We start from the raw sequence: 15,267 nt of genomic DNA, 5'->3' as shown, positions 1-15,267 counted from the left end.
TCACATATTTTAATAACAGTTTAGTGAAGTCAGTAGCAGATCAAAGCAAAGATGTAAAACCTCAGCTCTGTTGTTCCCACCAGGAAACTAAAATTCGAAATCTTCACTTTTTCAGTGTCTCAGGATAACTGATATTCTCCAGCATTTCTGAGCGAAGAGCTGGTTTATCATCTCATACCAACCTCCAGCAGCTGAAGTGAGGTTTACACACTTAAAATATAAATCACATCTGACAGCTGAGCAGTCGGAGTCTACAGAAAGAAGTCATGTTAGAGCGGAAATAAAACCGTGTTAGTGAACAAACGCAGACATGTCAATCTGTGTGAGCGAAGTTAAGCCGAGTCTACAAGATCCACATAAACCATGCAGCATCCATCGTTTCTCTGCTGCGATGACATGGAGAGGGACCACAGAGTGTACCTGTGCACATGCACACAGCTGTCATTGACAAACAGCAGCGTTTAACACCCAAATGCTGGAGCAAGGTCCTGAAGCCCGAAGCGCTGAAGTCCAGACGTACAACAGAAACCCCCTGAGCTCGCTATCCCAGTTTATCATGAAATACAGACTCAACGGCTTATTTTCTGGATACCTGATCTTAGAAGGCCAAGATGCATTTAAAGCTAATACCTGCTAACCTTAGCTCAGAGGAAACCTCTGGGACAGTAATCTGATGGGGGTTATTATTCAGCTTCAGCTGCTTTGGAGTTAATTAAATTAACAACAGATGATAAGAAGTGTTGTTCCCTCCTCACTGTTTTTCACTACTGTCTCCTTTGGGTAGGGTCAGAGTCACTATTGGAAGCAGGAGGCCATACCTAGAATCTACAGAGGTTGCACAGGCACTGCAACTCTTCCAGGATAGCTACATGCTATTTGCTGTGTCTCAGCATTGTCTCCAGAGCATGGAGGAGACAGCAGGAGACAGGCATTCACACCAGGAGATTCGGGCAAGGCCGTAGATGGGTCCGCAACCCGTCAACGGGCATGGTATCTGCTTCTCTGTGAACGGAGGAACAGGATGAGTAATACTGGAATCCTACACAGTGACCTCCAGCAGGCCGCTGGTCTGAATGTGTCTGACCAAACACAGACGTTATGAGGGCGAGGGCGAGGGCGAGGGCAACCCCCCCCCCCATCCTGCTGCTTCTGTCCAAATGCAGCACTGGCACACACAAGTACTCCTTCCTTCCTTCTGCCAATGCTTTATTTTCTGTTCTTATTTAGTTATCATTGTCCTTTTGATATTTATTTGTCTGATTGTTGATGGTTCTACTGCTTGCTTCACACTGGGATAATTAAGACTCCTTGAACCTTGGCTTTGTCATGGGTCAGTGGTGGTGTGGGGATTCATAACCATGGAGGGACGCAGGAATCTCTACAGACTAGACAACTGTACCCTGACTACTGCTGGGTAGTAGAATAAAATCATTGGACCCAGTGTCAGAGCCATGCTGGTGCAGCGGGTCATCAGTCCTCATGTGTTGACAGTATGCAGGGAGTTCCTGGAGGATGAGGGATTCATATATGAAAGCTGATGATATATATTGATGATAGAAAGGCAGCAGGAAGTCCAATCAGCACTGGTTCCAACCAAAGTCTGCAGAACAGCATCTCTGAACACACAACACAACCCACCTGGAAGCAGGTGAGCCAAGCTCGTCCTTGATGTCAACTTTATTTTTCATTTTTATAAAGAAAGGAATCCAAACGAAGCCAAGGAGTGAGAAATGTCCAGTTAACGGGCAGAATCTGCTCTGCAGCAGGCCGAGGCTCCTGGGTATGGTCCAGCTTCCAAAAGGCTGCCTCTGTGTTTCAGAGGGAAACTTTCACTTTCAGATGCCTGGAAATATGATAAAGTTCAGAAAAAGAGCCTAGAACATCACCCTGCATGTCTGCTGAGATTTAAAGTTTAGTAAAGCAAATTAAAAGTTGGGGCTTCATTAACTGAAGACTTTGTTTGCTGAGTGGATGGAAGGAAGCAGAACGGCCTGCTAATCATGTCTGAGTTCATTTGATAAACTTAAATATGGTAAACACACTCTCTTTTATTTGTCAGATTATTCTGTCATTTAATTAGCAAACAACTTTGCTTTGACTCAAAGAGATGATAAAGCGAAGCATGGAGTCGTCTTCTCTTCTGGGTCTTTGTCAGTTTGCCTTCTTTAGAGCTGATGAGACCAGGGATGCTTTCTTGGTGATGTAGCTTGCTCAGACTTAGCTGGGCTGGGCTGCCTATTCTCCTGCAACTCTTCCATTTTTTAATCCCACTGTCAAGTTTAACGTGGACTTTTGCAGCTCTCCAGGCTGCTGCTTTGCTGGGACACCTTTTTGAATATGAGAAATAATCTTTTCTTTTTCCATTATAGTGCAACTCCTCATGTCTTTCCCAGCTTTGTTTTCCAGACAGTGTCCGCTCAACGTGGATTTATGACATTTGATTCAACAGACTCTTTTATTCAGAGCAGCTTCCAGGAACGGAGAAACCGGAAAACAAACTCCTCACAATGAACCTGCTGATGTTGGTTCTTTAGTCTGTTTTTTATGGGCTCAAATATCAGCAATTTATCTTGTAAATTGTGTGCTGGCCTATGAAGGAAGTTGGTTCTTCCCACAGATGATGATTCACTAACCAATCAACTGATAGCAGCACTCCAGCTGAGCTAGTTTTTTATTTTAAGGTGCCCTGGAAACGTCCTGTGATCTGCTCACAGCAGCGTGATCACAGACCCTGACGGGTTAAAAAGTGCAGTCTTCATGGCTTTGCATTACCACACCTGAACACTCCAGGAGACAGCCACCAACCTGGAGACAACGGGTTGGCAAAGCCTTTACCGTATGGTTTTGCAATATGTCTCAGAAGTATATGTGTGGAATATAAAACATGAGGCAGTTACTGATGAGGTTGAAGCTCCTGATTTAAAGTATTGATAGAAAGACGTAAATATGTTCACTCTACAAACCTTAACAGCATGCTGTGGTCTGCTCTAGTTTTTGACGTGGGAGGCATCCTGATCAAGTTGTAAAATGTCCTGCTTTAGGGTTTGATGACTTTTCGGAGAAAAACATTAACGTAACGTAAATGTTGGCCAGGCTGAAATAACGAAGCAATAGATCTTTAAAAAGCAGGTTTGGATGAATTTCTGCACCAGCATGACGTGTGATCAGTGAACAGCGCGTGAGCTGCAGACGTGTTTGAAGCAACCCTGTCTCTGTGTTAAGATCCAGCTTCAGTCCTGTAAACATGGACCACATCATACTCATCCAGCTCCTACTGTTCATCATAAACACCACATTCTGTTGATAGCATCCATATCTTCCAGTCACCCTTTTATTCCACGTCTGGAATAAGGCCAAGAATCTAAGAACAAGAATCACATTAGAATGAAGAGCAAGGATGAAGCCTGCTCTGGTGATGCAACACCAGCTACTTGATCATATATCAGAGATCAAATACATTCAGAAACAGAAATTCAGATAAGTGCTGTCTTGATTTGAGGATGATTCAGATCTCAGACGTGATTTAGAGACAATCTAATGCAAAGGCATGAAATGAGAAGACAGCTGGGAGACATATTTAAAATCTTTGAAGTCAGTTTCATTATCAGCTGCTAAAGAAAGCTCACCTTGATCATTGGCCATCTTGTCTGGGTGCTCCACTGGAAGAGAAGTGGAAAGCGTGAGTACTTTTCTGAACTCTGACAGAAAGGAAAACATTTACATTTAAAGCAGACCATCGCCGCTGACACACCTTTGGCCGTCTTGAAGTGGATTGGCTCGGACAGGGGGCCGACCCCTTTGGCATTTTTGGCCTGAATCCTGAAGTAATAAACAGTGTCGAGGTTCAGATCCACGACCTGGTGGGTCAGCCGGTCGCCGCTGATGGCCTCCATCACCCAGTCGTCTATGGGAATATTCTTATCCAGCGTGTAATACAGGATGTAACCTGCAATGCATAAAACATGCCGCCACAGGATGAACATAGATATGTTTGTAAGCATATAAATATAATTTAAAGACAAAACATTAAAGCGAAAGTAAAGCGCTTGATCTGGATGCTACTCTGAGTTTGGCTGTAAGGCCAGCAGGGGTGTTTGATTCGCCCTCTGGGACGCTGCAGAGGCAGCACAGCAGGTTTTACAGCCAAGCCAGTCATCCGGAGGAAGAGAAATGGGAGCAATGGAAGAAAACGTGCTTTATGGGTATGCTTTGGAGCACAGAAGAAGAAAAGACATCCTGTTGGATAGGTTTCCAGACAAAGTGATTCAAAGCTAAATATGTGCATGGCTTGTGGTTGCTGTCAACACCCACCTGTGATTCGTCCATTAGCCTCCATAGGTGGCTGCCAGCTGATTAGCACGGCTCGAGGACGTCCCTCGCGGCTGATCACGGTCAGATCTTTGGGGGCAGAGCTAGGAGCTGTCAATTAGATGATGGACAGATGAGGACAAAACAAAATGTCAAAGTCCAGTGGTGCTGATGAAGATGAAGAGTTTGGAAGTGAAAACCTGCACATGCAGCTTAGTTGCTATTCATTGACTGAAAATCATGTGCAACACTTCCCTGAACTGGTCTGCTGTGCTGGTCCTGGAACGGAAATGACCAGGACACTGGCGTTCTGTTCGCCTCACTTAGCTCCATGGAAACTTAAAGGCAGCCCACTGGAGTAAGTGACGGCTGCGTTCTGAGTTTCTGATGTGATTAAACCTGATTAAATCTATTTCATCACATTTATTTATTTAACAACAGAAGAAGACTCGAAGCTCCCAACCCTGAGCCGGTTAATGAATCCGCTTCGTGTTGGAGGTAATTACAAGTTCCATGCCAAGTGCATGGCATAAATACAGCTGGAGAATACACTGTGTTCACACATGCTGGGATAAATTACCTGTTCAAGCAGTCAAATCAAGTATAATTAAAACTATCTCTCATTTCCAATCACATCAGCTGACTCGGCTGCCTCTTCAGAAAAAGTACAAAACACTCTGAAAGACCCCCATAAATTGCCTTTTATAATCAGTCCCTCCAGGATCTTTCATGCTTGTTCTGATAGAAAATTCCTGTTTTCCTTCTCATGCAAAAGCACCTGAGACAAGTTTTAAATATGATGTATTAGTGATTAGATTAATATTAATTCATTAAAGTCCAAACTTTATTTCAAGCTGCTGTAATAAAATGTCTTCTGTAAAGGAGGTTAGTCCATCTTTATGGGAGGGTTTTGTGGAAGTCGGGTACTGTGCAGTATTTCTGTGCATGAATTTGAGGACAAACACATAAAGATGATCACATGAGTTAACAAAGAAGCTTCCGTGTGAAAGAAAGTCTGACCTCTTGTGGTCACGACAGAAAACTGCATGTAAAGGTAAAAACCAGTGTCCATGATGGTAGTGGTTGTACAAGGAATGCGCTTTCATCGCATACACTTGCTTCTTAACGTTCACCTTGCCAGCCGACTCCATCGTGAGCGTAACTGTTCACGTACTTGCTTGTGCACTACGTTTGTTAGCAGAAGATTCCACTAGAGGGCGCATTCTTTCCATCCTTTCAGATGGTTAACCAATATGAACGAGAGGGTTCCACACCCACACTTTCTTCATATTTCATATTTACCCCAGATTGTTGTTGTTGGCAGGACCTTCTCTAACACAGTAGTTACCGGTGGTAGACAGGGTTTATACTTCTGCTATGCAGAGGCGGGTCTAGAAAAGCTTTGATGGGGCCCAGGCAGGAGCATTGACCAAGAAAAGGGGGGCACAGATGAGACCTTTGTGTTTTTATCCAGATCATCAGTTTTATCAGAGTTTCTTAATCAATATCATATATCATAACTTAACTTGTCAACATCTGGTAGTTTGATGGCAGATATTATCACCATGTGATCACGTGAAGACCGGTGAGATGATGCTGCATGAATTCTGCATTATGATCTAGAACATGGTGGAGATGATGCAAAACAACATATAGAAGTACATTACATGCTGCATTTACTGACCCTTGTACATCCGAAGGGAAGGCCAGTTAGCTGTAAATATTTGTAGCATCGGCTTGCAGTAAAAATGGGCAAAATTCAGGCATAGTGGCGAATGGTGATTAATCATGATTAATTAATCTGTTCGCTGTGATTAATCTGATTTTATATATATTAGGGGTGTCAAAAATAATGCGTTAGTGGAAGTAACTAATTTATGTATCAAATCGCGTTAATATTTTTAACACAATTAACGCATGCACGGCTTGATGAGCCCAATGCATCCTTCATGTCTCTGTTATGCCGAGGCCCGATGGACAAGACGAGCCGCCTGACTCTTTGGATGGATTTGAAAATAAAAAGATCGTGTGACATACCTTCTGATCAGATTGGTCTCTATGCTGCCCCCTACTGGTTTCCTGCATGGTGTAGCTTGCAAACGTGTAGCGTTAATTGACAAACAATGCTTCAAGGCAGTCATGATAAACACTCGTACCTGTAATTAAAAACTGGTACATTTTTTTTTTACCTCTGATAAGGTTTGGATTTCTAATCCTAACCAGATGACGTTAAACATTAAAATCAAGTTTCATTGGTACTTGTCGGGCTTACATGCAGCCATGACAACCAGTCAGTTGGCATCTATGAAAGTTCATATGTTCATTTTTCAGCTAATGTATTTAAAGCAAACCTGAACATTTTTTAAGGCTACTGAAACATTTTTATGGTGAAAAGTAAACCAGGACAAGAAAAGGTGTTTTAATTAAATGTCACTGATGTTGATCTCAATCTCATGTCTAACAAAGGCCCATGGCTGAAAGTGTGGCAGTTAGTGGCATCACTGATGCCTGAGAAAGCACATCAGAAACTCTTCTAACTCCTGACTTGCTCACCCAACATTAGCATCTCATTTCCTGCTGTCCTGTACACCAGAGTGTGAACCTCTGAAGGTCCATGCCTTATGGGCCATACTTTAAACCTATCTTTCCTGACTGAAATACATTGTTTATTGGTTGCTAATTAGCCATGTGGTACTAGAATCAGGCTAGTCCAACAGCAGCAATGATCCTTTCTGCACAGAGGAAGGTTGGTGGTTTTACATGCTTCTGGGCAAGCTGCAGAACAGGGATCAGCACAGCTGGCAAAGCTCTATGTAACTGCAGATGTGTCAGAAATCCTAGCGTGGCTAGCATAAAGCAGATAGCACTGACTACATTACAAATAAGAAAATGCTTCTACGAGTTGCTCTGCAGGGCAGTTATGTATAATCTTTCATCTATCTGAATGATGTTTGTAATTGATCAGCTGCCAGTGGTTGTAGAACTAGAACCAAAGCAGCACAACAAGCCTCTGAACTCTGATGTACAGTATGAGTCTCAACAGGTGTCTTTCACCCCAGCAGGTGATTATTTTGAACAGAAAGGCAGATGTGTTATAAACTGCAGTGAAAGTGTGTTTGGTTGTGGAAATCTGGCCAACGTGCCTCCTGAGTGGGTGGACCAGTGCAGAGCTGAGTGGACTCAGACCGTCTGCTCTCTCTGAATGTCAATGTATTCTGCTGGGCCTCAGGGAGCCGGTGGCGTAAAGCTGTTCACGCTTAATTGGGTGACAAAGCCGGAAAACATGATTGTATGTACTGAAAGAGATACCTTGACATTTTGTTTGTGTGTGCTGTTGTTGTGTTGTTGCTGGGGAGCTTGGCCATGTTTCTTCACTGAACCACAACATGATTCCTGTCCACTGTTAAACTCCTTGTTAAAAATAATTGCTGTTCAGGGAGGGGAGGGAAATAAACTTCCACCACTCTTTGTGTTTGATGTGCTCAGATTTCTAGATCCCCATATTTATGCTCACATGATATTTACGAATGTGTTACCTGAAAAGAGGCATACCTGCTTCATACGTCGTGGCATGCGCCGTCATACTCCAGGTGCTGGACTTGCGACCTTTGGTTACCATGACAGCAAACTCATACATGGTGTTTGGTTTGAGGCCGGTGACGGTGTGGCTGAGAGCTGTGGTGTCTGCAGACTGGAAAAAGTGATGCTGGAATAAGTTAATTTGTTTTCTCTGAAATGACAGAATCATCATATCACATACACTCACAGTCACTTTACCAGGTCCACCTGTTCACCTGCTTGTTAATCAGATAAACATGGCGGACTCACCAACACTGGACAATACAAGCTGGAGAAACGTTGCTGGTCTGATGAGTCTCCATTTCAGCTCCACATTCAGATGCTCGGCTCAGAAACTGCTGGAAACATCATGAAAACATGGATCCATCCTGCCTTGGACCAACGCTTCAGGCTGCTGCTGGTGTAATGGTGGGGGGAGGTTTTCTTGGTCCACTTTGGGCCACCTGCTTCCATCTATCACACCAAGGATTAAAAAGGTCCGACCCGGTACTAGAAGGCGGATCCGATGAAGAGGACGACCCGGTACTAGAAGGTGGATCCGACGAAGAGGACGACCCGGTACTAGAAGGTGGTCCTGATGAAGAGGACGACCCGGTACCAGAAGGCGGTCCTGATGAAGAGGACGACCCGGTACTAGAAGGCGGTCCTGATGAAGAGGACGACCCGGTACCAGAAGGCGGTCCTGATGAAGTGGATGACCTGGTACTAGAAGGTGGTCCTGTTGAAGAGGAAGACCCGGTACTAGAAGACGGACCCGATGAAGAGGACGACCCAGTACTAGAAGGTGGTCCTGTTGAAGAGGATGACCCGGTACCAGAAGGCGGTCTTGATGAAGAGGACGACCCGGTACCAGAAGAGTCGTGTTTCTTAGAAGTTAGTTAAGGAGAAGTTTAACATCTCTGGAGTTTCATAGAATCTTGCAAAGCCTCTGGTCTCTGAGGAGCCTGTTTCCCGTCTGTCTTTGTATTTGAACTTTAAAGGTGACGCCTATCTTCTATCTTCAATATTTGTGAGTATTAAACTTCAAAAACTGTGTGAGATTTATTACATTTTCCATTTTAGATCAAACTTGCCTCCTCAGGTGGCCCCAAGAAAATACCTCTTTGTCAGTATGCTGCTGAAGGAAAAGAAGAAAAGACCTGTCCCTGTCCCCATCCTGGTTTTTATGAAGGTGAATAGTGCTTGCACTGGTATAGATTTCCTATTCTATTGTTCCTGGAGTAAGATTCGGGTTATTGCATTTCATTGTTAGTAAGTTTGGAGTTTGGCAGGAAGGAAAAAGTTTTCCACGTTGATGGACTAATATAAAAGCCCCAGTGATGGATGGGAAGATAAGGATGTTCAGACTGAAGTAGTTTAACTGCAGCTCTTCCACAATTTCACTGCTGAAACATTGAAGTGCTTTCTGTCAGCTGAGAATGTCTTTAAATGACTTGCTGATCAGTCAAACCTTCATAAAAAGAAAAAACAAAACCGCATAAAAACTTAACTCAGTCAACTCAGATCAAAGAAACTGCAGAAAGCTTTAAACTCTCTTTAGCATCACAGCTGAATGCACTGGAACTCTTGAGAAAATAATTCAAAATGCAGAGTTCTCCAGCATAATTCAATAAAAAATTCTCAACATTGAAAAACAAATGTCAGTGTCAATATGGAGCAAAACCTCTGAGGAAGGTTTCCACCACCTGCTTCCACCTATCACACCAAGATTAAAAAGGTCCAACCTGGTACTAGAAGGTGGACCCAGTGAACTGGATTGTGAGTGTACATGATAAGGTCTGACTGACAATGCTGTCTAATAATGGAGCAGCAGGGAGGCTGTACAGAGGTCCCTCGTCATATCGCGTTTAATCTTCTGCGGTTTCGCAGATTTTTTTTCTATGCAGCACTGCATATTTAAGTATATGTAAATCCTATTTCAACCATTCTATGTCCAGATTTTACTGTGGGAATCAGCCCACTGGGCTTTTTTTCTTGATTGGATCGGTAAACATCAATGCGCTGTGTTTTGTGTCTATTGGCCAAAGGACTCTGTCCAGAGTCAGTTTACTTCGAATACAGTCACTTCCCATATAATCGAAGTGGCATGTCGGTGTATAAGAACATTCTCACCCAGAAAAAAAAGGAGTGCCAGCAACTTCCCAAAACCATATTCTCCACTCTTAAAAAGACGGCAACAGCAAGGCCTTCTGTGAAAAACGACATTACAGACGAGGCTGGAGACGCAGCGCCAACAGAGAAGCTGTAATATATTTTACAGGGTGAGTAATTATTTAAAAAATCATGTTATTAAATATATGTAAGTTTTTGAGAGTGTATAAAGTGTGTGAGAATGCTGAAAATGTTCATTATAGTTTGCGAAAGGTCTATAAACACTCCAAGGAGGCATAATTAGGCCTTAACATGCATTTGAATTGTAAAAATCAATAAGGTCGTCATTTCACGGGTTTCATTTATCTCGGGGTGTTTTCAGAACGTATCCCCCACAAAAAAGGAGGGACCACTGTATTGCTGAAACTGACTGTTCCAGAAAATCATTTGTCAGCTAAACTAACAGGACAAGAAGAACTTATAAATCCTGCATGCCGAGCTCCTAAGAAAATAAAGAAAATAAATTCTGAAACCGTAAATCTAAATTCCTCTGGGAAATGCTGAAATCTAAGCATTTCCAGTTCAAACACAGTAAGCCGACATTGCTTTGTTACAACTAAGTATGTTTACCTTGTATTTTCCACTGGTAGAGAAGCTTGATTTCCACTTGACAGAGTAGTACCGGACCTCAGAGGACTTCTGGTTCTTCGTCATGGAGTTGTCAGCCCAGGAAACACGGACGGAGTCCGAAGATAGAGCGACAGCTTGGACCCCCACTGGGGGGATCATGGGAGTGCTGGTGTCTGGCATGGGAGTGGGGTATTTATCAAAGAGATGGAAGAGGTCATCTTCTAATGGGTCTATGGGGTCTGAAGCAGGTCGGTTGCAGTAACCAGAACGTTTGACCATTTTTAATTAGGTCATTGTAATGGATGAGCCATCATGACAGTTTATGGATGGACCCGAGTTACAGGTGAGATTTAAAGTGAAAGAAATTAAGTTATAGGATGACATACACGTTAGAAAGTGACGTGCAACAGAAAAGAGGAGGAGGGAATGGAGGAGGAAGTGAAAAACAGGAGAGAAAAGACAAAAGACAGAGTAAGGAAAGTGACGGAGCACAACCAGTCACACAACACACGCTATCCAACCTGTCACACAGCACACGCTGTCCAACCAGTCACACAACACACGCTATCCAACCAGTCACACAGCACATGTTACCCAACCAGTCACACTGGACACGCTGTCCAACCAGTCACACAACACACACTATCCAACCAGGGACACAACACACGCTATCCAACCAGTGACACAACACACGCTATCCAACCTGTCACACAGCACACGCTGTCCAACCAGTCACACAACACACGCTATCCAACCAGTCACACAGCACATGTTACCCAACCAGTCACACTGGACACGCTGTCCAACCAGTCACACAACACACACTATCCAACCAGGGACACAACACACGCTATCCAACCAGTGACACAACACACGCTATCCAACCAGTCACACAGCACACGCTATCCAAACAGTCACACAACACACGCTATCCAACCAGTCACACAGCACACGCTATCCAACCAGTCACAGAGCACACGCTGTCCAACCAGTCACACAACACACGCTATCCAACCACTCACACAGCACACGCTACCCAACCATTCACACAGCACACGCTACGCAACCAGTCACACAGCACACGCTATCCAACCAGTCACACAACACACGCTATCCAACCATTCACACAGCACACGCTGTCCAAAGAGTCACTCAGCACACGCTATCCAACCAGTCACTCAGCACACGCTATCCAACCAGTCACACAGCACACGCTATCCAACCAGTCACACAACACAAGCTATCCAACCAGTCACACAGCACACGCTATCCAACCAGTCACACAACACACGCTATCCAACCAGTCACACAACACACGCTATCCAACCAGTCACACAACACACGCTATCCAACCAGTCACACAACACACGCTATCCAACCAGTCACACAGCACACGCTATCCAACCACTCACACAACACACGCTATCCAACCAGTCACACAGCACGTTACCCAACCAGTCACAGAACACACGCTGTCCAACCAGTCACTCAGCAAACGCTACCCAACCAGTCACACAACACACGCTATCCAACCAGTCACACAGCACACGTTACCCAACCAGTCACACTGGACACACTGTCCAACCAGTCACACAACACACGCTATCCAACCAGCCAAACAGCACGTTACCCAACCAGTCACAGAACACACGTTACCCAACCAGTCACACAGCACACGCTAACCAACCAGTCACACAGCACAGGCTACCCAACCAGTCACAGAACACACGTTACCCAACCAGTCACACAGCACATGTTACCCAACCAGTCACACTGGACACGCTGTCCAACCAGTCACACAACACACGCTATCCAACCAGTCACACAACACACACTATCCAACCAGACACACTGGACACGCTATCCAACCAGTCACACTGGACACGCTGTCCAACCAGTCACACAACACACTATCCAACCAGTCACACAGCACACGCTACCCAACCAGTCACACAGCACACGCTACCCAACCAGTCACACAGCACACGCTATCCAACCAGTCACTCAGCACACGCTACCCAACCAGTCACATAGCACACGCTACCCAACCAGTTACAGAACACACGTTACCCAACCAGTCACACACCACACGTTACCAAACCAGTCACACAACACACGTTACCCAACCAGTCACACTAGACACACTGTCCAACCAGTCACACAACACACGCTATCCAACCAGTCACACAACACACGCTACCCAACCAGTCACATAGCACACGCTACCCAACCAGTCACAGAACACACGTTACCCAACCAGTCACACCGCACACGTTACCCAACCAGTCACACCGGACACGCTACCCAACCAGTCACACAACACACGCTATCCAACCAGTCACTCAGCACACGCTACCCAACCAGTTACATAGCACACGCTACCCAACCAGTCACAGAACACAGGTTACCCAACCAGTCACTCAGGACACGCTATCCAACCAGTCACAGAACACACGCTACCCAACCAGCCAAACAGCACATGTTACCCAACCAGTCAAAGAGCACATGCTACCCAACCAGCCAAACAGCACATGTTACCCAACCAGTCACAGAGCACACGCTACCACCAGGTGCTTTTCATTGTAGCATGTAGGGAGCACCTGAAGGCAACAGGGTGTTTAGACAGAATCTAACATTTAAGGTAAATCAGCAGGAAGCCACTCTGCTCAATATAGATCTAGGGCGTCGGAACTACTGGAAGCAGAAACACACCTTTTGCTACAGATAGCTCAAAATAACACACCCACATTTTACATCTAACAGCAACGTTTCTGGTTGACTCCAACAGATAGGATGGTTTCAGCCATGCATATTTATTAAACCAAAATGCCTTTAGGGCAGCTAAAGATGAGCATTAGGGATGCAGGAATATATTCATTATCATGCAAATATTGTTAAGGTTACATTAAGGCACAAATATGTCAAAATAGTACAACTCGATTACTACAAGCACAGAAAAAATATACTGAAAAAAAACCATGTGCACCAATCAGCCATGACCTCCATTGGTAGAGCCTTTTGGGTCTTTTGGGCTATGGATTGGGTCTTGGAATGGGCTTGCTTTACACAGATCCCACAGATGCCATCAGATTTGTAATTAGGAATTTGGCCCAGTGCCATGTTCTTTGAGCTGTTTCTAAGCAGATTAGTGGTGCCCACTGCTGCTATGAGCTACCATGGGGCTAATGATCCAGGCCAGGATGCAGATTTTCCCTGCAAAGTGTTGCATTGCCATAAGATGAGGAAAGTTTCACTATGAAGAATGTTAACTTGGCTTCCAACAATAATCTGGACCAGGATCTGTTCTCTGACTCAGATATAAAACCTAATTTCTAGGACCGTCTTCATGAGATCTCGAAGAGATGTACAGTAGCCCATGCTTTTGTTACTTCCAGATTGGACTACCAACATTCCTGATTATTTATCTAAAACTTCTCATTCTTCAGGTCATCTTTTAACTTTGCTTCCTGATAAATCTTCTAGCCGGTCTGGCTTGGTGACCCTGATCCATCCTTTAGTCCTGCTGCTCTAGGCCGAGGCTGGTGAGGGACGTCCCATGATGCACCAGGCTCCTCTCTGCTGGGGGAAGTCCCATGAGGCACCGGGCTCCTCTGTGTTTGGGGACATCCCATGAGGCACCGGGCTCCTCTCTGCTGGGGGACGTCCCATGATGCACCGGGCTCCTCTGTGTTTGGGGACATCCCATGAGGCACTGGGCTCCTCTCTGCTGGGGGACATCCCATGATGCACCAGGCTCCTCTCTGTTTGGGGACATCCCATGAGGCACTGGGCTCCTCTCTGCTGGGGGACATCCCATAATGCACTGGGCTCCTCTCTGCTGGGGGACGTCCCATGAGGCACCGGGCTCCTCTCTGCTGGGGGACGTCCCATGATGCACCGGGCTCCTCTGTGTTTGGGGACATCCCATGAGGCACTGGGCTCCTCTCTGCTGGGGGACATCCCATGATGCACCAGGCTCCTCTCTGTTTGGGGACATCCCATGAGGCACTGGGCTCCTCTCTGCTGGGGGACATCCCATAATGCACTGGGCTCCTCTCTGCTGGGGGACGTCCCATGAGGCACCGGGCTCCTCTCTGCTGGGGGACGTCCCATGATGCACCAGGCTCCTCTGTGTTTGGGGACATCCCATGAGGCACTGGGCTCCTCTCTGCTGGGGGACGTCCCATGATGCACCGGGCTCCTCTGTGTTTGGGGACATCCCATGAGGCACTGGGCTCCTCTCTGTTTGGGGACATCCCATGAGGCACTGGGCTCCTTTCTGCTGGGAGACATCCCATGATGCACCGAGCTCCTCTCTGTTTGGGGACATCCCATGAGGCACTGGGCTCCTTTCTGCTGGGAGACGTTCCATGATGCACCGGGCTCCTCTCTGTTTGGGGACGTCCCATGATGCACCGGGCTCCTCTCTGTTTGGGGACATCCCATGAGGCACTGGGCTCCTTTCTGCTGGGAGACGTCCCATGATGCACCGGGCTCCTCTCTGTTTGGGGACGTCCCATGATGCACCGGGCTCCTCTCTGTTTGGGGACATCCCATGAGGCACTGGGCTCCTCTCTGCTGGGAGACGTTCCATGATGCACCGGGCTCCTCTCTGTTTGGGGACGTCCCATGAGGCACTGGGCTCCTTTCTGCTGGGAG

At 45.8% G+C, this 15,267-nt stretch overlaps 1 protein-coding gene and 1 long non-coding RNA gene across 2 annotated transcripts in view; one reads left to right on the top strand and one right to left on the bottom strand.

Moving 5' to 3' along the window:
* dcc (DCC netrin 1 receptor) overlaps positions 1-15,267 on the bottom strand; it is a 385,109-nt gene that overhangs the window by 64,351 nt on the left and 305,491 nt on the right. Inside the window, 5 exon segments of the mRNA XM_041969439.1 lie at positions 3,627-3,659; positions 3,752-3,946; positions 4,312-4,419; positions 7,861-7,999; positions 10,609-10,847. Coding sequence (XP_041825373.1) covers positions 3,627-3,659; positions 3,752-3,946; positions 4,312-4,419; positions 7,861-7,999; positions 10,609-10,847 — 714 coding nt within the window.
* LOC121629716 lies at positions 1,456-14,304 on the top strand. Its single transcript, XR_006008428.1, has 3 exons — positions 1,456-1,466; positions 1,802-1,812; positions 14,147-14,304. It is a non-coding gene; the product is annotated as an uncharacterized LOC121629716 (long non-coding RNA).

The sequence above is a fragment of the Melanotaenia boesemani genome, chromosome 19, assembly GCF_017639745.1.
Source record: "Melanotaenia boesemani isolate fMelBoe1 chromosome 19, fMelBoe1.pri, whole genome shotgun sequence".
NCBI classification, from domain to species: Eukaryota; Metazoa; Chordata; class Actinopteri; order Atheriniformes; family Melanotaeniidae; genus Melanotaenia; species Melanotaenia boesemani.
This window is presented reverse-complemented; position numbering and strand designations above follow the sequence as displayed.